General features: G+C 37.4%; 1 protein-coding gene across 4 annotated transcripts in view; it reads right to left on the minus strand.

The window, feature by feature from the left end:
- Positions 1-24,706, minus strand: part of DOCK4 (dedicator of cytokinesis 4) — a 264,136-nt gene that overhangs the window by 160,123 nt on the left and 79,307 nt on the right. For all 4 annotated transcript variants that reach the window (XM_042792612.1, XM_042792610.1, XM_042792611.1 and 1 more), the window contains exons 2-5: positions 9,674-9,757; positions 8,674-8,714; positions 6,192-6,247; positions 4,131-4,227 (exon numbers count right to left, since the gene is read on the minus strand). In XM_042792612.1, coding sequence (XP_042648546.1) covers positions 4,131-4,227; positions 6,192-6,247; positions 8,674-8,714; positions 9,674-9,757 — 278 coding nt within the window. The remainder of the gene's footprint in view (positions 1-4,130; positions 4,228-6,191; positions 6,248-8,673; positions 8,715-9,673; positions 9,758-24,706) is intronic.

Below are 24,706 nucleotides of genomic sequence, written 5' to 3' on the forward strand. Positions count from 1 at the left end.
TTATCTTAATAAGTAAAAGAAAACAACAAAAATAAATCATACAAATAGCCCTTGAATTAGGAGCAAGAGACAAAAAAGAATTTATAGGAATGCTATAGAGAACTAGGCTGACAGTATGTTTTCACAGTTTCCCATCAGACAGTAGTGTATAAAGATTTAATTTCTACAGTTTAAAAAAAACATATCAAATAAATACTAATACAGATGCATCCTTGTTTTCAGTATCTGATGATTAGCTCTACTGAAGTAAATTATTCATATGAATACATGAGACATGCTAATGTTTAATAATACTATTAAGCTCAAATTAACATTTTCAGGTATCATTTATTTTTCAAAGCTTTTAAATTTGTCTATGAGTCGCTTGTATCTCAAAGTGCTGAATGGATCTGCAAGCAACATTTCTTCCTTTACAGATTCAGGTCTTTACACTAAGGGTTCATGTTTTTGCTCCTTTTGTTCCAGGAGAAGCCAATGTACTGATATACACAAAGTAATCACACTCTAGATATGCTTCAGACATTCAAGAAAACTACTTCCCATTATAATCTAGATAAATTTCAAACACACTTTGAAGAAACAATTTCTTGTTTTCAAGAAACAGTTCATGCTGCTTAATCACAATTTCACTTTGTATTAAAGAATTTATATTAATTAATACATATCATTTGGTTATATAATTGTATTAATTATATTAATTACATAAGCTTATTAATTAATATGTATTAATTTGTATTAATTAAACTTTGTGTCAAGTTTTAAATGATACTCTATTACTAAGAATCCAACAGAAAGAAATACTTGATTTTGCAGGTTCTTATATAAAAGTTTTCACTAAGCAAACTAGCAACTGCTCCAATTGCAGGTTTTAGAAAGGTCACCTGGTTCTAAACAGCCTCTCTGAACACAATCCATATAAACATCTCAAAAAGGTAGCAGACCAGTTACTTCTGCACCACCCTGACTTCTGGGAGGTCTACTGGCACCATTCGCTGTTTCTTATGTAGCAGAAGTAGCCCCAGTATCAGCAGAAGGTAGCTAATCTTCTCACAATTTAAGACATAATTATCAACTCAGCAATAAGTTAAAACAAGGGGCTGGAGACTATGTAGATGCAAGTGAACAGGTTTTGATTACATTTTGTGTTTGCACATGCTGCCAAGTCCAAACCATGGTTTGGTTGTAATGTAAAGGATTAGAAGGTCAAATGTTAAAAACAGAAGACAATCATGATGCAAGACACAATTTAAAACTAAAACATTTTAGTTAAACCTTTAAAGACCCAACTGTACAGTCAAGAGAAAGTAAAAAAAAAGTTCAGTTAACAGACGAAATAGAAGTAGGCATGTGTCCAGGGTTTGAGTGAGTGGTGGGCTTTTGGTAGCAGGGGAGGGGGGCTACAGTGGTGGCCCCTGTGAGAAGCTTCTCAAAGCTCCCCCAGCTCCAAGTTGGACCCACCTCTGCACCATGGCCAAGCCAATTAGCTGCATCTCTGCACACCAAGGTCAGTGGAAGAACAGAGGAAGAAAGCAGGGGGGCAGATGTGTCAGAGCAGAGACTGCCCTGTATCCTGTGGTGAGACAGCAGGGCTGTCCCCTCCACCACCCATGGAGGTCTGTGGTGGAGCAGATGCTGACATACGGTCTGTGGGGGGCCCCACACCATCTCAGGTGATTGCGCCCAAAGGAGGCCAGGATCCTTGCAGTGGGAAGAAGTATCCCCCACTGTTGTAATACAGCGCTGGGAGTCTGACATGAGTCCCAGCATGCAGGGGTGTCCCACACTGGAGCAGCTCAGGAGGGGCTGCATCCTGTGGGAGGTTCTCAAGTTGGAGAAGGTTGGTGTCCCACGCTGGAGCAGCTAAGGAAATGCTGCAGCTCGTAGGAGGGACTCAACTTGGAGAAAGTTTGTGGAGGACTGTCTCCTGTGAGAGGGGGACAAGAGGCAACACTGATTGCAACCTCAATTCCCTGCCCCCAGCACCACTGAGGGGAGGAGGTAGAGATATCGGAAGCAGAGCTGGGCCCAGAAAGAAAGGTGGGGTGGGGGAAGGTGTTTTCAAGATGTGGCAATGCTTCTCACTGTCCTACCCTGTCTGTTAAGTGCTGTTGTTAGTGTCTGTATTAAATTTCTGTTCTTTTTTTCTTCCCCTAATGAATCTGTCTTTTGCCCATGTCTGTAATGATGGAGTCATCCCTCCCTGTCCTTATCTTGAGCCTTTTCTTTATTTTCTCCTTCTCATTGCTGGGGGAAGGGGGAAATGAGCGGCTGTGTGCTGCCCAGTTGCCCTCTGAGCATAAACCACAACAAAATGGAAAAAGAAAATTATAGCGATTATTATGTCTTAGATTATGATGTGCAAAACAAAAAAGTTCAAAGATTCAGAATGGTCAGCAAATTTCAATCAGAACGAATAGAGATATTGAACAGGTTGCTTTCTGTTTGTTATAGGCACACCAGAAAAAAGACAACTTCTACCTATAGTGACAGCCAATTAAGAGAAGGAAATGGTAGGATTTCTTACAGTGAAAATGTAAGTCATTGGTCTGAAATCTCTCAAAAGAATGGGAGACTGCAGCAAGTCCATTGGAGACATGGAGTGAAAAACAGTCTAGGGAGCTTGTGTCCAAGATCCTATTGATACTGCACAAAATTTAGATAAATAAAGTAGAATAATCCCACATCTGTATCATTTCTATAATGGAGTAAGAGCTGCTTAAATGACTGGTGAGTCAAAACAAGACTGTAGACAGGAAACCATCAGGTGGCCAAGTTTGGAAGAGTTTCCTCTATGCAAAAAAAAGTTTGTCTACCCTAATTAAAAAAACAAAAACAAAAACAAAACCCAAACAGTTTTATTGATATAATCTTTGCTGCAACTGAAGTTTTTAAGGGAGGTCATTACAGAATTGGGCAGGCCACATTTACAAAGCAAACACAATAGAGCGATGGAGTGATAAATGGAAATTATAGAAATAACACACACCATGGGTGTTCTTTGAGAAAGACAGAATAGTTGCCTATTGCTACTTTGTGTTTGGTGCTCACACAACTGCCACCGGAATACTATATTGAGTTCTTAGCCCAGACACACAACAGAGAATACAACATGGGTTCAGAAAACAGGAATTGTTAAGGCTAAAAAACATGATTTAAGGTTAAATTTGAGAAGATGAATCTACTAAGATAGTTATACAGAAAGCTAAGACTGTAAGTATCTATTAAAGTGGAACAATATCATAGAGGGGCATTCTGTATGGCATTGTAATAGAATTACTAAGACTGGTATGAATGAAATATGAAAATGTATATGGAAGTACGCAAAGAAATGACAGAACAAGGAAAGGTAGGCACTAATAAACACAGAACACCATAAGTGTGATTTCATTTAAACAAGGATATAAACAAACTGACCGGAAGATGTCAGGGAGAGGGAGAAAAAGACCAGAGCCACAAAATATCCAGATAAGGAAAACAAGAGAACTGTGAAACACAGAACTTATGAAGTGCAAGACAAGGAAGGAAAAAATTCTGGTTGAAGACCAGAACCCACTTCTCCAATATGTGGTAGGTAAACCCCAAATCAGTTCACTATTGTTAATCAAGAACCACCCCTCAGCCTCCCTCAGCAATAAGAACCCAACAGCTGGCATCCTTTCATCTCTGTGTCATATACAAGAGATTCTGGTCAAATAACATGGACACATCTCAGTGCTTTTGAGTGTGTGGATGTGAGAGGAAATAAAAATATATGAGAAATGAGTAGAAATCAAATCAACTGGCTGAGAGATTTTTCAATACTATACTATATTTCTGTATTTCAATAAAATACCAATATTGTTTGTTATACTTATTTTCAATACTTCAATTTAGCAGCCAAAGGAATCCTTAGATGCAATGGCTACACAATGAAGCTGGACAAGACTCAATAAGTTGCTGAAGTTTAGCAACAGTAGTACTCAATTATTGGAACAAATTAAGAGATGTACTTAGTCCATAATTAGAACAGTTAAAAAACAAACTGAATGCTTTTTTCTGAAATACATACTTAAACTAAACTAGAGCATCTAAACAACAGTGTGTCTTTTGAGTTGGCATTAAATCAAAGCAACATTATTCAGGATACTTGCCACATAGAGTTGTTTCCACATCGTTCCCCAGTCTCTTAAAGTTGATGTCATTTCTGTAATAACAGAATCTTCTGTTGGAATAACCATTTCAAATTGTCTGTAACATGCAGAAGAACACATGTTATTACACAAGCATCACAAACCCCACTGCAGTTATCAATATAAAGACTCCCTCCTGCCAACAGTGATGTCTTTCAACCTACACGGGTGCTCCTTCAGCCCATGACTCTTTTTACTTCTAAATTTCATTTAATTCCCATGGAAAAGTCTTGGGTGAAAATAATTTAATCCCCATGGAAAGTCTTGGTCCTAGAGGAATGAAGGTGAGTTTTTTACTATGAGATAAGCATGTCAAAAACTATTTTCACAGCAGAGTAATTCTCATTCTCACAGTTTCCAAAAGGAACTCACTGCTTCAGCTTAGACTCCAAACCAGTGACTGTTGCTACTCTTTTTTACATCTGGTTATAGAAATAAGGAAGAAAATGACATTCCTTCAACTGAAAGAGGATATAAAAACTCAAAAGAAAACTAGTACAGTGTGAGTAAATTCTTGCCTATTTGATGCTTGCCAAGAAAAAGCTGGGTTGGCTCGGTCAAGCCCAAACTCTCCACCACACCATCACTTTATACATCACCATCACTACCACTTCATTCTCACACAGTACATTTCAAAAGTTTGCATTCGTGCCTGGATTACTCTTTTCATGACATTATTTCTCTCTTATCAAGTTAACATAACAATGTGACAGCCCCTGGCTGTGATGCGCTGTAGAACACATGGCTTGACTGGGAAACGCAGGCTACTGAAGAAAATAGGGGCAACAAAGATTGAACTCCCTGCAAGTCATGGTGTCTGCTAACAAAAATTATTCCATCTTTAAGCTTTGCTTTATTGTGATGGTTTACAAGAATTTTATTTCACTGAACCTTCAGTTTTACCTACAACCACTTTTAAAGTAGAAAGGATCCTAGGGCATGACAAACCACTTGTGGCTTGAACTCCATAGGAGACAACAGTGTTTAACAGTAATGTTGAGCCATTTTCACATGTGGAAATGAGACTTTTTTTTTTTTTTTTTTTTTTTACTATGATTACAGTCTTCATGATTATTTTTGCCCATCATCATCATGGACCTTCTACTCACTCATTCATGCCTCCTAAATAAAGGTCACCTACACCTGATGTTTAGGCATCCATCTATTATGATGAGAAATGTCTTTACCTAAACAGGTTTCAAACCATTATGTATTAGTTTTATATTAATAAATTTAAATAAAGGATACAGTGTGAATGCTCCCAAATTAAGTAAAACTATGGAAAAAAAATGTGTTGAACTAAGAGCACTGACAAATAAAAAATTTTTAAGAGTGATACCGTCAAGGTAAGTATAACTTCTAAAAAATATAAAAATCAGTGTTTCTTTTAGTCACAACATTTGAGTTCCAAACCAAAATTGTAAACCTAATTGTAACTAGTTGTTCTAGTTTTTATTAATTCTTCCAAAACCTAAAAGAGATCAGTTGTTGTAAAAAATAAATATTGGCTCTTCATCACTTGAAGAAAATGAATAAGGGAAAAAAAAAAAAAAATATAGTTTAAGTGAAATCTTCTGACATTGAACTGATACATTATTCTACCATTTTTTTGTAAAATGTCAGCTGTCTGCTATGGTACAGCTGCTGTCCTCAAAGAAAACAACTAATCTTAAACAGCAGGTTATTAGCCAGGTTCTGTAGAATAATTTCTTCTAATTAAGGCAATACCTTTTTCAAGCCAAACTTAACAATGGAAAGTGAAAACATGCACTTAGCTCTTTCCTCTAGACAATACAGACTGATATTCCTGGCGCTCCATGTGTTTTCAGAATATGTCTCTCTAATTTTATAACCATGCAGGACATCAGGTTAGCCAAGGACAACCATTGCAAGTCCTGTGGCAGTAAACTGAAGTTAAGATAATATAGCATAACAAAATCACCATTTACCTAATAAGCAAAAGATCTTTGGTACAAGTAACTGACCATGTTTAAATATTTGAATCCAGAACATTTCACCTACCCTTTGTTCTTAACACACGCATTTTTCAAGTGAATGTAGTTGGATGGAAATATGCCCTGAAAAATAAAGTAGTTTAGGTAAAAAGAAAAAACCTCCCCTTACATGAGTTTGGAGTGCCTTTTGGTACCATTTAATATGCAAATGTGTGCTGAATTAAAAGTCCTCCAAATAATTACCAAAAAGCATACACCAAAAAAAAAAAAAAAGCAATATATACTCAGTATAGTCCTAACAGAAACCAAAATGCCATATTCAGTAGAGTTTAAATTCTTCAGTACTTCAGAAAATTAGAAGATAAACATGTGTAGAACACGTAGACGATTGCTTGAGAGTTCACTTACCCTAGATGTTTTTATTAATTATTCCCACCTTGACAAGAAACTGTGGGGCATAACATCTTACCAACAAAGTCTTAAGAATAGTATCTTCAGGTAGGGATTTTCAAAATAAAGCAAAATAAATAAAGTTAACAAAGTTCAATAAAAATAAAGTTAATAAAGTCAAAATAAAGTTTTACGTGGTGGCTACTATGCCCTTCAGTGCACAGGAAAGCTGTGGTAGATGCCTACCCAAGAGCCTCAGTGTCCTGACAGGAGTGGTCCTTTTCTAGTTATTTAAGGGCTCTCCACTGTTCTTTTGAACAGACAGCATTGCTGCAACAGTCATACTGCTTTTACAGCTCACTAACCTTTATAAATCAGAACAATAAGCAAAATGACACAATTCAGTTTCAAGCTTCTGGCTGGAAAGGTAATACGCTACAGCATATACATAACGCAGTGAGGGAAAATACATATATGTCCTCTTTATAATCGGCAGAGCTGCATACAGTTTTCCTTTGTGATGATGGTGTGCCATTTTCTTTTAACACAGACGTTAGACCTTCGACAAAAACACATCTACTATGTAGAGGCAACTGCCCTTGTAAATGCTTCTACTTCTCTTTAATGTAAAGTAGTTCAGAAGAGCATCTCCCAAGGACAGTAAGTTGTACAGCCTTGCACTTGTAACGATGTGCCAGAAAGCAGGATGGCTGCATATGCACGCTTACCGCAGAGCAGCTGCCACAGATAATTTATTTGAATGTCAAAGCTGGCAGAATAACAAGGGAAGAATCTTGACAGAGCAATACCAATAACAAGTGGAGTTACAAGGTGCTCTTATGATTTTACTTTCAGAGAGACTCCCTTCAAAAACCCAATTCAGAAAACTGTTTGCATTCACACCAGGAAAGCAGAAAATATATATCTCATTCCTTCACACATCAAGTCATGTTTAGAAAACCTATTCATAACTTCTATCAACACATTTGACAGACCACAAAGCAAGACTGACAGCAAGCATGTGGTGAGAATTGCAACAAAAGACACAGAAGATGCAATAACAAATCCCAACTGCTCACGTCTTATAAATCAAATTGCAATATATATCAATGAGGTCAAAGTAGTAACCATCAGAGTAGACTCTGTGGCTAAATTTATTGTTCACATTGACCTTCCATATAAAGCAAAGGAAATTTATGTGAGCAGAGACTGCAGGCCTAGGCACAAAAAACCAATGACTTATGATATGAGTCCCTATAAACTTCTAAAATTAATGTGTATGTGACCTATTTTGAAGCTGAAGAGGCTTGGAAATGAAGAGACAAAAAAAAGAGTGAAGATTACAATATAGGTTAAAGGAGCAACAGATGATTTAAGATCTTTCTTCAATGGCTTTAATAAGACTAAAAACTCTAGTACTATGTTGAGAAAAAAAAAAAAAAGGAATTGTTGAAATGATCTCCCATATGAAAAACAAAATCTTTACATTCATAGAGGCAAGGCGCTAGGAGAGATTAAGAAAATAGAAAGGTAAATAAAATAGGTAAAGCTTAAACATATTCAACATGAACAAATGCTGAAATATGAATTTCATAGTATCTCATGTATGAATGCAGAAAAAAGAAAAAAATCAGTGAAGCCTGGTTTAGAGTACTATAAGCTATACTACTATAGAAATCAAAGACCACACATCAAAGAAAAATAAAATGAACCATACATTTTACCTGATGATGCCTATCTTTTATTCAGTTGATACTCTGCACATGGCTCCTATAAACTTGCTGTCTCTAAATTAATTCATAACATCAAGAAAAATAGGCACAGTCTAACCAACTTTTCCAACAGTTTTTACGATTTGTATTCTCAGTAGTCTTTTCCCTTTAACTTAGCTTCCTCTGAGTTCACAGTCTAAAAATCAGAAATAAAAGACAATTCACCAGAGCCTCAGATTTGTAAAGTGTATCACCCTAATATATAGGAACATTACAGAAGTGTAACCCATGTCCAGATCTAATTAAAGCAATATCAATAATATATTTAACACTAAGCTCTGGTTTTCTTTTAAGAGTAAATATCATATATTTACATGGAGACTATAAGCTTTTAAAAAGTAAATATACATTTTTGCCAAAGAATGCAAAACTGCAATTGACCTTTACCTTAACATTGGGGTTTTTTAAGGCAAATCCTCTGTACCATCCTGCAAAGAAAGAACATTTTGCTTTTTAAAGTATGCAGATCATTTCCATATGTAAAACAGATTTCATCTTTCCCTTTTGGACAGATATGACAATTACACAGTGCTGTCAGACTGCACTCATTTAAAAGGTATTTTGTTTAAACCAGCTCATATTCAGATGACTTAATTCACACAATTTCAGGAACTACTCTTTAACCCTGTGCCCCCAAAATGTTTCTAACACCAGACAAAAGGGAAATTGTTTCATATTCACTGTAAATAGTTACAAATAATTTTTTGGACTTAATGTTCTAAATCTATCATTCACATTACTATATAAAATTCATAATATACTTGATTCAAAAGAACAGACCCCATGCCTTCTGTAAGAAAATTTCTTACAAGGTTAACAGTATATAATCCCGATATGAAACCAAAAAATACCTATATAACCCTAAATGATCAAAAAATCATATTGACAGACAAGTCTCAGGTAATGTGTCAAGGAGGTAGATTATGAAAAACATGAAACTTTATTCCTCTTACACTAGTAACTGACATTTGCTGAAATCATATTAGTATTCTCTACCTCAGAAGAGAGTCAGAAGAAAATGTTTATGCTGCTTTAAGATTTGAACTTAGCACTTTGAATTAATTTGAAAAGGTCTTGATGACAGCCAGGCTTCCCTTGGAAACACCAAGAAAGCAGATGAACCACAATGAGAACTCCTTGCTGTTTTAACTGTTATCCTCTGTGAATGTTTATTAAACAGAGAAATTAAATACAAAGAATGAACAGCAAATTAATTATTATAGGGATTAGAGATGACTGAAGTTGGAAAAAAATGAAGAGGCCAGAATGTATTATATTATTGACTCTAATAATGTGTTAATTTAAGAAAATAAATGCATAACCATGGTGTTCAAATCAACAGTACACAAAACTTCATTATTACTGGAATTCCAACCTGCAAACTCACCATCACATTTCTCTAATATTTGAACGGTGTCTCCAATCTCCAGTGATAGGCCATGTGGGACTGTCCCTCGAAAACCAGCTATCACTGAAAAAGACAAGAAGTTTAAATTATTTACTACACTAAAATATAAATTATCATTCCTCTTATTAACAAAAATAGTATATTAACGGGGGAAGTTAAGTGTTAGAACAAACAAGCTTACTGGAATTTAATAAGCTGTAGAAAGAATTAGAGATTAAGCCACTCCTCTGAGCAGAAAATTTAAAATACAAAACTTGGTAAAAACCCGAAACACTTATAGACCTACCATACATGAATGGAAAGCTTGTACTTGGAGAAAACTGTTAGCTAGACCATAACTACCCTGAAGGACAGATACTGTTTCATTCCAAATGCTCACACTAACACATATCAGACCTCAGAATTATGCAAGCTGAAAGTGCCAATATTTTTGTTGCCATCTATACCACCCACACGCCACAAAAGGAAAACCTTATTTCGCATTTGCTTAATAGACGCTATAGACCCAACACTTCATATAATCCCAACTGTGAGGAAATGGTAAGGGGGTGGAGAACAGTAAAGCATGTTGTTCACTAAAATACATTAAGTGCACACATAGTCTCCCCTGCAGCCCCCCTGAAGCCAGTGGAGCCCAGGTCATGAGCTCAGGCTGGCACAAGAGATACAGAAATGGGCTTCCCTTGCTGGAGATAAAACATGCCTCAGAAACAAAAAGTCCACCAGAGCAGTGATGTTCTCACATACTTACAACAATCAAATTTAAAGTCTTATATTATTAATGCTAAAAAAAATAGTCAGCTATTTTTTTCATTCAGAACAAAAATATAAAGACACTCAAAATGCTCATTCTTACAAATGCTAAAAATCCATTAACATGTTAGATAGCAATTCAGCTATTCAACCCTGTTCTTACTGTATTTAAAATTCTGAATTAAAATATTGCCTAACTCAGGCCATGGGACCAAGTAATAGTGATTTTGATTCTCTGTATTGTCATTTTCTTTTGAAGCTTAATTTTGAAGTTGAACAGGAAAACAGCCTTCTACCAGTATCAGCCAGACACAATGCACACAATCACTTAGTGGCCTAACAGTAGTCTTGCTGCTATCAAATATGTATCCATCTAGATAGGAAAACCCAAATCTCAAAGCAAAGTAAAAAAAAACACCAATTCAGATGTGTGAGAACAAATCTTCACATGAAAAAGCCAAAAGGAAACCCCCTGGGTGCAGATATGCATATAAAATAACTACTCTTCCACCAAAGGACCTGCAAGATTTTGAGTCACAACAATTCATTTTGGCAGCTCTACTCTGCTGTCGGAGTTCTCTCCCTGCACAGGCAGAGACTATGCTCAAACACAATATAACCCACCCTCCACTGCCTGTGCTTGTCATATTGTTCATCAAAGGCAGCAGGAGAGATTAGCTGTCAGCAACCACGAAAAATTAAAATTCATTTGTGAATCTTTGCCAGAAAGTTCCAGATTTTAAGAGTAAACCAACAGGATATGGTTTATACTATAGGATGGCACGTATAAAAATGTACAAATAGCAAATTTTTGCCAAATCTTTCTTCAGAATCTGATGCTTCAAAACTCACTGAATTCAGTCATTACTAAATCATGACTGTGCTTAACATGGTCTTTATTTATCGCTTTGAAAAAAGAATGAGATTATGTGCCTGCTCATTCTCTAAGAGTTTGATATAACATGTGACTGATATTTGTAGCATTGAGGGTGGGGATTTTTTTTCCCCCAAGGCATGTGTATTGAATCAATCTCTATTCATTTTGGTGCTTCTACTCTCCAAGGTATTTACACAGAACTAAAACATCCTCAGATAAGCATTATGAAATAAAAAGAGTTACTTTGGTTCCCCCACCATGATCAAGTATGCTATTTTTAAAGAGGGCTAGTTGAAAGGCACCATTTGAACACAGAATAAGTTTCTCTAAGAGTTGAAAAATTAGAATTTTTCCATTAATTCTTATACAAAGATCTAAAAATTAAAACAGCTTATTAACTATGAACAGATTGAAACAAAAATTCCTTGAATATGAATACAATGTGTATCTAAATTCCTCTGTGGCACTGGAATGACAGGAGTCATTCTGGTCACCTTTCTAGTTTGCAAGAAGCAAAATTGAATTATGAAGCTTGTCAAAATAGCACCTACAATCACTGAAATAAAACTAACCAATTAAAAGAAGAAGCATGTAAGACCAAACCAAGCCAAACCAAAACCTTGTGTATTACTACACTTGCGAAATGTCTTATTTTTAAACTCCATGAGATAAAAAGAATGACAGTAATTTTCTCCTTAAGAGCCAATATATCCTGTTACATTGTCATGATCTGACTTTGCTGTGACATTCAGTGTTTACTACTTAGTTACTAGATCTCTTAAGGATCTTTTTCCTCTTTTTTTTCAATAAAAGTTTCAAAAAAACCTTTTAGGACAAAAAAAAAAGATTGAAATATGACACAGTGTAGAAAATAGCTAGAATTCATTTTAGCGTATGTACGAAAGAAAAAAATTATACCTTGAAATATCTTCCAGAAGGATGGCCTGGAGAGTACCAGAAAAAGAAATAAAGAAACGAGGGAATCACCTGTACTACTCAGCCAGCACATTCACCTAATCCACTTGCAAAACTCTGGCTGGATTCTTGTGGAGGTCTTGCAGTGAACTGAAACTCAAAGCAGCCTGTGGTCGTTAGCAATGCCACTCAAAACAAAAGGAAGTGCACTGCAGAGCAGCAGAGAATTTAATGCAAAGCACGGGAATCCACAGATGACCTTAGCACACAGATGTTCAGATGTCTAACTTTCTACTAATCAAGTCACGTTACAGAACTGGGACAGAGACAGAAGGTGGCCATTCATGAGTTTTTATTTTATCTGTGGCATACATATGTAAGTAGACTACAGGGGGGATAACAATGAAGTCGTGGAAGAAGGTAGTTACAGTTCCACCAGAGGATATCTCAGCATTCAGCAGTTAAACTAGGACACAGGGTTCTTAACCAAGCGATGATACAAATTTGAGGTACTGAACCTCATCTTTTCCTCCAATGACCACATCGTTCTGCAGCACTCCGAAGATGCTCCTTAATTCCTTCTCCTAGTAGTAGTAAGTACATAATTAATTACTCTGTGGTGATTGTGGCTTAAGATGTTCTCGAGCTAACTTGAGAGCAGTACACATTCATCATAGTCACAGAACTGGGCATTTTATATATACAGCATTCACCGAGTCACATGCATCAAATATACACCATTTTCATTCTTATAAGAACAGTAGCTGGCATGGTTATCACCTTTTCTCACTTTCACTGCAACTGGATAGCTGAGACCTTAGAAAAGAAGGACGGACAGAGGAGAATGACACTCTGAATATAGCTCACCTACCAATACCTGCAGTCTTTGCAGTTGCACTGTCCACATGCATGTCCCCAAGAAACTATGTATCAAAAGCACTTAAATCTACAAACATTTTTTTGTCATTGTAGTATCTGAAGGTCATATAAATGTCCTGTTTGTGTTTCAAGCACAGGCATAGTGATTGATGCCCTCTCTAATGACCTCTCAGCCACGGGAGAAATGTGGAACTCCACAATAAAAGTTTGTAGGAGGATATACTCTAAGAAGTGTTTTAGAAACTGAGTTCAAATACAGCAGCGGGCTGGCATTATTAAATATTTTCTTGCTGCCAAAGGGTACTCAGAGGATAGGAAAGCAAGACAGCAACACCGGACGCAACACCCAATCCATACAGAGGATGAAATCATACGGTGAGAAGTACAGTAACATGCAATATTAAAGCAGTCTTGGGTTTAATGCCAAACTTAAAATTTTTAGGGTATCGCAAGTGCAGTGAATCCCAAATTATGAAACAACTCATTTCTGTGAGAACTACCGAGAGATAATCAGTTACAGAAGAACCTTTACGAGATACCCAGTTAAGCTACCTGTCTGTGATTAACTGCTATAATTAACCAAATGCACTAATATTTTCTTAATATTATTCTTCTACATTTCAATAGAACAGGGTCAGTTCAATCAAGAATGTAACATAAGACCTTGCAAGACATCCTTTCTATATGTTTCACAAAGTTTTTCACTACAAGAACAAGTGTGAATAATTGGAAAAATGGTTTCCAATCCTTACCTTCATATCAGACCACAACTGGAATTAAGAAAAAGAGGAGAGAAGGAATAATCTGATGGTAATCTGATGGAGCTCTTATGTTCAGCTTCTCAAAAGAAACTTAATTTTTTTGCTCTCATCCAAATAACAGCCTGTCTGTGCTCACTTTTGGACAGTTTCACATACACAAGTGCCTGGCATATAAAAAGATCAATCCAAGACCAAGGCCTTAAATAAAACTTAAGTTTTTTGGTGCAGAAACTCATCTGCTCATCTAGAGCTCAGATAGAATGGCTGTTCTGAAAATTAAAAAAAGATTACTTTTCTACTTGCAACTCATGCATTCAAATCTTACATGCCAGTTAGTATTATAAAGATGCATTTGAAACTCACCAAGAGCATGCTGGGTTTCATGGCTGCCTTGACTTTTTGTTTATACGATGAAAATGTCTCTCCACAAAGGGTACAATGTGACATGGTACTCAGGATGCCCTCCCGCCAGAAGTTAAAATTAAGCTCAACACTACAAAAGGAGACACACAGTACACTGCAGTTTCTGGCTGAGTAGCAGGATGTACACCCCCACATATAAAGGAATCAATGGCAGTAGAAGAAACATCTACAGCAACTTCTAATACCTCAAAAATGAGCATTTGTACTACAATAGCAGGCTCACGTTTCACGTAATAAAAAAAAAAGTCCTTCAACTGAAGAGGAAGGAGGTAAAATTGTAAATTACTTTAATAATTATTTGATCATATTGTGCATGCTGTATGGTGGAGTGAAAAGCAGACTCCTGTTCAATGCCTTAAGTAATGATGCCCCAACTATTGGAGGTAGAATATTAACCACACAGAAATGTGGTAAAAACACACTGGAAAATAACAGATTTGGAGGGTAGGAACACTGTATCAGAGGGACCGATTTTGATGGGGAGCAATATGTTCTGATAGAAAAGGAATTGCCTATCTGGTAATAAGGGTGGATAGAGCACTTCGAAGTTTTGCTTGGGGTTATATTCTTAAAATTTTTATGCCTGAAGTAACTGGAGATCTGCACATAAGAACTGATAAGGCAGACATTGTTGTTCCTTTCCTTCAAAGAAATGACCAGAAGCTAGTGTTGATTCCAGATATTATTTGCTATAATTGAAAAAGCATTTTTTAGTTTTTATTCCAGACAAAGTGCCATTCTTTCACGAGATTGAGACTTTCAAGTACAACCATTTCAAGACCTTTATTTTCTATTCAACAGTTGAAAAAATAATCAAAAAAAGCTGTAATAAATGAAATCAGGGAGCTTCTAACATTATGAAGTTATTATATTAGTTAAAACAATCATTTACTATTGCAATCTTCCTTTAGGATGGAAAATTGAGCTTGCTTTTATGCAGTTTTTTAGCTGAGTAATGATGTGTATATATTACCTTTGAGGGAGGCTCTGATTCATTGGTCTTTATTGCAGAAATGTAAAAGGCTCTCCTCTGATATGTATTTATGGGTAGTAAATACAACAACTGCAATGGTAAGCAGCTGCAGGAAATGCAACATCAGAGAGAAGACATCATCAAGCCAGCCATTAAAAAAAAAATAAATAAAATTAAACCAATGACTCTACCCAGGATACTGTTTGTAAACTCATGTCTGAAGCTGCTGACTACTGGCAAGAAATGCAACCATCCGGTGGTACAGCTCTCAGTATTTTGTGGCACAGGGACCTCCTGAGCCAGACATATTTCTGTGTTCAACAACCAGTGATGAATTTTTCTTCTATGAATTTTCCTAATCAGGCTTTACATGCATCATAGTGTCAGTGTCCACAAACTCACAGTACACTTTCCAATTTAACTATGCTTCATGGAAAAAAAGTCTTCCTTTTGTTTTACGGTGCCACTTAAAACTTCATTTCTTGTTCCTTTGTTCTTGTGGGAAAGTTTGAATAAGCAATCTCTTACCACTCTCTCTGCACCTTAGATGTATCTGTCCCAAGATGAAGCTTCTTGTCCTCAAAAGAAGCTGAAGAACTTTTTTAGATTTCTGTGCTGGGTTTGTGTGGCACAGTTATTTGGTAGCAGGGGAGGGGGCTACAGCATTGGCCCCTGTGAGAAGCTTCTCGAAGCTCCCCCAGCTCCAAGTAGGACCCACCTCTGGCCAGGGCTGAGCCCATCAGCTGTGCCTCTGCGGTAATGTGTTTAAGAAGGGGAACCTGGGAGGAGGTTGGGACTTGTGAGGACGAGTTGTGAGAAGGACAAGCGCCAAGGTCAGTGGAAGGAAGGGCAAGGATTCTGGGGAGGTGCACCAGAGAAGAGCCCCCATGTATCCTGTGGTGAGTCAGCAGGGCCATCCACCCTGCCACCCATGGAAGTCTGCAGTGGAGTAGAGGCCAACCTGAAGCCTATGGAGAAAGTCACTCCAGGACAGGTGGCTGCACTTAAAATAGGCCGGGACCCTGAGAGAAGTGGTCCCCGCTGTCGTGGTTCGGCTCTGGGAAGACTGAAACACACAGGGGGGACCTACACCAGAGCAGCAGGGGAATGGCTGCATCCCGTGGGGAGGACTCCCGCCGGAGAAGGATCATGGAGGACTGTCTGCAGTGAGAGGGGAGCCGTGTGGAGCAAGGGAGGAAGGTGTGGTGTTACCCCCCTGTCCTGAGAAGGAAGGACCAGCAAGCTGCTGAGGGAGGAGGTAGAGAGATCGAGAGCAGAGCTGAGCCCGGGGAAGAAGGGAGGGGTGGGGGGAAGGTGTTTTGTATGAGGTAGAGCTTCTCACTGTCCCACCTTGTCTGTTAAGTGTTGTCTTTGTTAGCATTTGAATTAAAGCGATGTTTTATTCTCCTCCCCTAACTAGTCTGTCTTTTGCCCGTGACCATAACACGTGAGCAACTCCTCTGTGTCCCTAGATGGGTTCTTTGAGTCATTCCTGCTTCATATTCTCCTTCCCATTCCTGATGAGAGAATGGGTGAGTGAACAGCTGTGTTGGTGCTCCGTTGCCCCCTGGGCTCAAACCACAACAATTTCTAAACAGGCAGAATTTTTAGAAGCATAAACACATAGAGGCATACAATTCTGCTAATGCAGAATAGCCAAAGCTTACTGTAAAAGGCCATCATGTGCACTGACCTTTGCCTGCCTATGAATTGATCTGGATGGAGTGGCATGATAGCATTGCTACATGCTCATGATTGTAATATACGGGTTAATTCAGACATCTGTTCTGTAACGTACTGTGCTGCCTACAGATACCCTAGGAGGCTTGCTGTAAACAAAAAACAAGCTAATGAAGACAGTGACAGAGAAGCAGAGGGGAGGGGGGGAATCGATCTAATCTCTTTTCAATAAATACAATAGATATGAATGCTAGTTTCAATAACATAAGTGATCCTTAAATCTCTTGCAGATTACCGAGGATAAATAGTCTCAAATTTCAATAAAAGAACGCAAGTTGCCTTGACAGTATATGTACACCACAATTAAAAGTATCGAACACATAGCTCCGATGATGACAGTCCAGGACTCCTGAGCCACATGTGCCTTGTGAACATCTCAAATGCTGCTCACATGCAGCAGTCAATTGTTCTTAAGAGATAAGTGCCTGCGTGGAATTTTCCTAATAAGAACATCTATTGAACAGCTATTCATGAAAATACCTCAAGGCACATCAAAAATCATCAAAAAAGTTTGCATCAATGTCCAAGCTTTGAGAATACTACATAAAGTAGAATACTTACATACAACTGTTCTTCACTTGTCTGAAAAACAAAACCAAACCATCCAGAATTCCTGCTGCTAATAGCATCAGCTACCTATACAGATAAGGCAAATGCCAAGTCTGAAATACACAAAGGACACAGAGCTGCAGCAGACTCTATTCCCCTCTGTGCTGGTCTCAACATTTGAATTCAGCAAGGTAATCACTTTCAAATCCCTGATTACAATGCTGCCAAAAGCCATAGGACAATTCTAACACAGATAATCAGTTTAGCGTGACTGTTTGAACATTTGTCAAGCTCTCCTCATCCTGCATCTCAGCTACAGGCAGGAACCTTATCACCTCTTTGATAATAGCTTGGTTGGTTCTCCCAATACCTGCAAACATTTTTGCTAACTCTGTCCTTTGGGTACCCTAGTTATTAGGCAGTATACCTTAGAAAAGAGCACTAGAAGTAACAAGTGATGGTACATATTTGCTGTTGAGAATGGCTGGCATTCTAGAACACCGAAACTGGAATAATTCAGCAGGTACCACCAGGGTCCCTGTCCTTGCAGGTATGAGATTTCATTCATTGTTTTTATTTTTCTATCAAATAGCTAGTTAAGCCCTTTATATTTCTTGAACTCCCGATGCATCTCATTATGTCTACATCTTGTCCCTGCTAAGAGCTATTTCTTGCTTTGCACTAGTTCTGGAACCAGGAATCTAAAAGGAAAAAGAAAATACAACAAACAGGCCTTTACAAGTCTGGAAAATCTAGTATACCTTAGAGTCTAATGAGTAGATGATACAGTTCCTCTCGCTAAATTTGCTCAGGAGTCTCTTTCTCTACCAAGAAAGAATGTCAATATAAAACCTGTCAGAGGCATCGCGGCAGAAGGTGAGGTGGACTCAGTACAATCAGGTAGATATTTCATGCATTCAATCAAGTTATAATAAAGGAACTAGTCTATATGCAGTTCAGCTAGCTAGTTTCATCAATTACAATTCTCTAACGTAGAGCTACAGATGCAGTATGATTGCAGTAGGACTCCCATCTTGGACAGTAAGTGTGAATTAAGTGTCATTTTCCTTCATTACTTGGAAACAGCAACAACTTAAAAATCCAGCTAGTAGAGGGGAGTAAGTGGAAAAAAGTAGATTATGTTAAGATGACAATATCTATGACAACAACCTTTTTTAGTTAAAAATAACTATGTTATTCACTATGACTTTTATTAGGACTAAGTATTTCCAAAGTTCTAATCATTTTCAAGCTTTGTTCAGTAATTGGCTTAATTTTTAATAGCATGATCAAGGAAAAGCATTACTGCTATTTAACTTTAACTGGAAAAAGTCTTCATGTTTCGTTCATAACATTTCAGGAACCAACGTTTCTGATTAAAATCAAAAAAAATACACCAGGTTTTTTTGTAACTTCCTCTAAGGGGCAGGTATGTTAAAGGAGGTTAATGTATTAACAGTACAAGTGCAACATCTGAGGTTCCCTGAAGTCAACAAAGTCCTGTGATCACAGATACCAGATCTCACAACAATTCCAGCACGTTTTGGACCTCATTAAAGCATGAGGTAAAAACCTCCAGGAAGTTACATTTGAGGCATAAAGTTCTATATGATTTCAAATCCAGATCCATGGTGATACTTTGTATATGCCAGAAGGTTTGCTGGCTACCTGTCAAATCACTACAAAGACAGCACGAATTGAAAGGGAAAATGCCTTGCATGATTATAGACACAGGAGATATCTCCCAGAAAACACTTAACCTTTTTCAGGATAATATGAAGACAATTATTTTAAAGTAGGCCTTGAATAGATGAGTACGTCTTTACAATTTCATGCTGACTGAATGTGATAACACTGGGTATGGTCCAAAGTCTAATGACCACACATTTCTTCATTCCTTTCTTTCCCCCCTAAAGCACTGTAACACAACATGATGCTCCAAACTTGGGGGGCATAATTTCACAGACTTTAACAAACTGCAAGTAGCAACATGCAAACCCAAGCTCAGAAGAGCTGTAGTCTTGTGAAGTGCAAAGAAAACAAGACTGCTGTGCAAGCTGCAGCAGTGCTGAAGCAGCACCAGCAGAGCCACCCAAGGGGAACACAGTTAGCCAACAGTCCAGTAGCCAAGAAACTCCCTGTGTTTGATATCAAAGAGTTTGCCAAATGAGACTGGTTTCCCCTTAATATTTCACTCCTGTACAAGTAATAAATAGCATTCAAGGAAACCAAGAAAAGCAGAGCTTAAATTTTCTTCACTAATACAAAAGACACAGAGCACCCATCTTCCACAGTAAAATTTTTCTAACAGACAGGTCCATCAAATGACCTTATAGATGAAGCACTCTCAAATTTTCTCCTATTTCTTTTGGAAGAGCGAGTTTTAACTCTGTACTTGACCTGCCATTGGCGGAAGACAATAAAAAAAAAAATCACTGAAAAACCAGTGGAACTCAAACACACACATACACACACAAATAATAATAATAATAATAAAAAAAAATAAATCAAAACATCCTGCAATTGTCAATGCCATTAATTTTCAGCTTGTCTGGTATCATTATATTTCAGGTAAGTTTTAGTCTCCTGGGAATCTGTATTTCTTTGACATTCAACCTTTTCATTATAAATTTATTTTAAGTATTTTAATTTTACCACTGAGAGTTCTGTTTATTTTGATTTTAACCTGCCTGCAACGTTCTCTCCAGTATTTTATAACTCAATAAATTATTCTACTTTTGTAAGCTATTAGCCTTAACCACATTGTTACTTACAATGCATATTTATTAAATGTCAGTTTCTTCCTGCACATCAAAAATGATTGGAATATGGTTTTAATCATGAGTAGTTATTTATTCAGTAATTAAACAAAAACCCTAGCAACTTACGCAATAAGCAAACTGTGCAATTTAGCAAACATTAAAAATACACTGTAACTGTGAGCTTCTGCAGCCTGTCCTGCAGGTCAGCCAATTCTCTGTCAATACAAACTCAGTATCAGAAAACCTCCTGAAAGACAGGACAGTTTGGCAAAGTGTGGAATTAAGTTCAACTAAGGAAGACAATGATTACAAATCACTTACAAGTACCCAGGCGCATGTTTTTTATCTTAAATGAGGCAGAGCTTTCTTGATCTAGTGTAACTGAGGCATTTCAAATACACTGGAATACAGCCATAAGGATTAGTAAAGCAAAACTACTTTCTCCTATGAAAATCCTCAGGGACTGCTGAACGCAAGTTTAAACATCTCACTCTGGCTTTAAGCTGGTTTATTAGGTTTAATGGTTGGAAATAACCACTGCACTTTTCAGCTTGATTTCAATAGTTGAGCCAGCAGAATTCTATATATTTAGCCCTGCAGAGTTTCATCACTAATCCATAATCTCTGTAAAATTCAAACTTCAGGGATATTTAACATAATCCCACAAGTATCTAAAATGTATGACCAAACAGAAACGTAACAACTGTATACACTTTTTTTCCTAATCAAAGCTCTGAAAAATAAATAAATAAATAAACAACAACAACAACAACAAAAAACTACCTGGATGTATACTTTTAAGAGTATTTCTGTGGTGTTACGATGTACTTTTGGAAGTGCAACTGTAGGATCCTCTATGAAAATTCAGAACCTTCATATTCTGCTCGTGCTTGATTAAGAACAGAGTGCCTGTTACTCCAAAATCAAGGGTAAGGAGAGTTTAGGTTCAGTTGACAGCTGTTTATAAAAGCACACAAGAGCATGAAAAAAACTGATCTGAAAAGCATAGGCAGCCAATTAGGATAACAAAGATTGCTGACACGGGCGTGACTGTTCTGTTTGATATGATGGGGGAAAGAAGTGTATTAGCAAACAGTCCTCTTTAAATGTTTATATTATGATTCATTGCTGCATCTGAACATTTATCTTTTTATGTACAAATACTTTAAGAGACAAGATGATTCTTTTGGGGTTTAACACCTTGAAAAAGTCACGAAAAATAACTGCCACTCCAACAGTTCTCTCCTTACTCCTTCCTCTAGATTTGGCACAGAAGCCTAGGAATATGTTTGGGATGCCACAGGTCCAGGAAAGCATGGAAAACATTGATGTATTTTTAAGAAACTAGTATTGGGAGACACACGTTATCATCCTGCATCATGAAATACTTCCTGAGTGAAAACAGTCAAGGTTTTGACAAGCAATTGGGGAGTCCCAGGTAAACCAGACACAGGTACTTCTTTTCTTTTAGTATTAAGTGGTTTTCCCATCCTTCTCCAGACAGAAGAACCTACAGGACTCTTTCCTGAAACTCTTAAAAAACCCCACAAGAAGTAAAATCTCTATTTTGTAAATAATAAAAATGAAAAGAGACATGCAGAAAGACTTGTGTCAGCCCCTGTGTCTACCAGCAGGTTAGGAACAAAGCTGAAACGAGCTAACTTAAATCAAGCAGATTTGCAATCTATTCACTTGGCCGCTGTCCATGCCATCAAGTCAAATTATGTACTTGTTTTTTACTGAACTGAGGTACAAAACTCACAGACTTAAAGGAAAAGAAGCTGCCAAATTTCACTTGAAAGGGGCATGAATGAGGCAGGGAATGAAGTGAAATAAAAGTCGAGGCAAAACCTGTAACAAAGAAGAGCAGAGCCTCCTCCCAGGAGGCTGCTGCCCTGCAAGGGCCCACTCCCAAGGAGGGACAGCAACTCCAGGGCTAGACTTGGCCACAGTGCCACAGTTCATCAAGGGGGACATCATGTCACATCACACACAGCTGATATAAATTATTATACTAATTTAAAATAATGAATTTCCTTAAATACTGGGGGTTTTCCCCTACAATTAATAGCCTCCTGGGGATCCAGATGGAATAACAAAGGCCTCATAGGATTTATCCAGCATCTGAGGTAAGGAGAGGACAAAGTTGTATTTTCCTCCTGTGCTTGACAAGCCCTTCTGAAACAAGAATATGCAACTTGAGCAGAAGGCCCTTTGCAAGTAAATTTTATGCAAATGAACATTTACTAAGTGATAAACCATGGTGATCATACCTTTGGTTGTTATGCATGTGGTTAAACAAATTATTTGGTCAGGTAGTGGAGTGTGAATGGATTTTTTCCATTGCACAGCCACTAAAAATTTTAATTTTAACATCTGCCTTCAGAAATTGGTTCCAAATTTATTGGGTCTTTGTTTGAACACCCTTAGAAAGGACATATTAATTCAGAAACTAATCAGCAGGAATAAATCACTCAGACCTTACCACTGTCAATTATAAAAAACAAAACAATAATTCCATTTGTGACTGTACCATAAAGTATCCTGTCAGCATCCTGCAGTTAATGCACAAAATTGCACTGTCCACAGACAAAATAAAGACAGACTGTAGCAAATTACCCTTGGAATTCCTTATATGAGGTTTTCCTGTCTGCTATAACATCTCAGAAAGTAATTTATTCCTTAAATAAATGTTGATAAAAATAATTTACCAAAATTAAATACCCAGTTTTCTTCTTTCAAAGACCAAGTTGCAGCTGTATGGTGCTGAAGGAAGAAAGCAGTATTGTCCAACAGCAATGATGATGCTCATGAATCCACCAGACAAAAAAAAAGAGTGAAGAAACCATGGTTCCCACCAATCTAGCCCAAGAAAAAAATTCTTTCAGAGTCTGGCAATAACATTACCCATAGAAGCCGGAGCAAGACACACCAAGCAGATAAATCAGAGTTTTTATCTGCATCAAGAGGACCACCTCTACCCTATCCTACGCTCTATCTCAAAGGTCAATGCTTCAGATAATGGCTGTAGCTGTCACTATAACAACAAGCAAACAAAAACTTACAGTTAAGGTATAAGCAAAACTGCTTAATCAGAGTCAGCTTGTGGCAAGCGGCACATGAAAAACAATGTATAGTATGTTCAAAGCTCTAAAGCATATATAAAACCAATTGCTGCAGTACTCGGAAGTTCTGCCACTACCAAAAACCACGGTGAAGCGCCTACTTGCACAAAATTCTCTTCTGCATTTTTGGAATAAACGGAACAAGGCCCATCAGCATCATGCATCATCTTCCACTGCAGTAAAGAACTGAGCCTGGAAAAGAGATCTAACTGGCAAGATATTACCGAGGTATTCAAATCACAAATGATATGGGAAAATTAACATGGAAATATTATCCCCTTCTCCTCAAAGCATAATAACTTCAAGGAATGAATGGTCTGGCAGCAGGTTTGAAATGAACCAAATAATATTTTCACAAAGGCACAATCAAGTTATGGTACATCATTGTTACGGAACTCTGTGAAGGTCAGAAATAGAAGTTTTAAGACGGGTTACAGATATAGGAGTACTCAAGTACAACAGTCCTAATGCACCCTTCGGCTTTGGAAGTCTCTAAAAACAATGGTTAAATCTATACTTTCCTTATTTCTTACACACTTTCCCAATAGAGGGTTAATGGACAGGTAAGAGACATCAGTGGCTTGATCCAGCTTGGCAGCTGTTCAGTTCCTATAGTCCATCGAGCAGTTTCTGGTATCAACTTCAGTTTAAGTAGCAATATACAGGTGTTGAAAATTAGTAAATTAGATGATCTGTAGACTGCAAGGACATTTTTAAAATTGAGCAAAACAAGCCCTTAGGACTGATAAGCTGAACATCATGTGGTGTGTCAACTATCTGCAGATTTCTTCTTTTTTAATGAAAAATTTTCAAGCTGAAAAAAATCAGCTGCTGAGAGCCAAGCCAAATGCTGAATCTGTAGATGGCTAGGCACAGACATACTTCAAAAACAACAGCAAATTTCCTTAGACATATCTGGCTTTAAAACAACTGTATGATTTAGTACTTCTGCGTTACTCCCTTTCCCTCTCAAAAAATTGTTTGCTTGAGACTTCTGAATTTAAGTAATTGAGATACCATCTCAAATACAGAATCACTGGGAGCACCACACATGAATAAACACTGTTTTGGATTTGATTCAGCAGCAGTTTTTGATCCATATCATACTCCTACTCACTAATTAGAAGTATTACAGGTGTGTAAATAATAGACAACACACCTACCCTGTAATGGCTTTATTCTTCCTAACAGCAAATTGAAGAGACCAAACCAAAGAAAAATGACATTTTACGGAGTAGGAAGGTATTTTCCACCC

The sequence above is a fragment of the Tyto alba genome, unplaced genomic scaffold (assembly GCF_018691265.1).
Source record: "Tyto alba isolate M040663 unplaced genomic scaffold, T.alba_DEE_v4.0 Super-Scaffold_2, whole genome shotgun sequence".
NCBI lineage: Eukaryota > Metazoa > Chordata > Aves > Strigiformes > Tytonidae > Tyto > Tyto alba.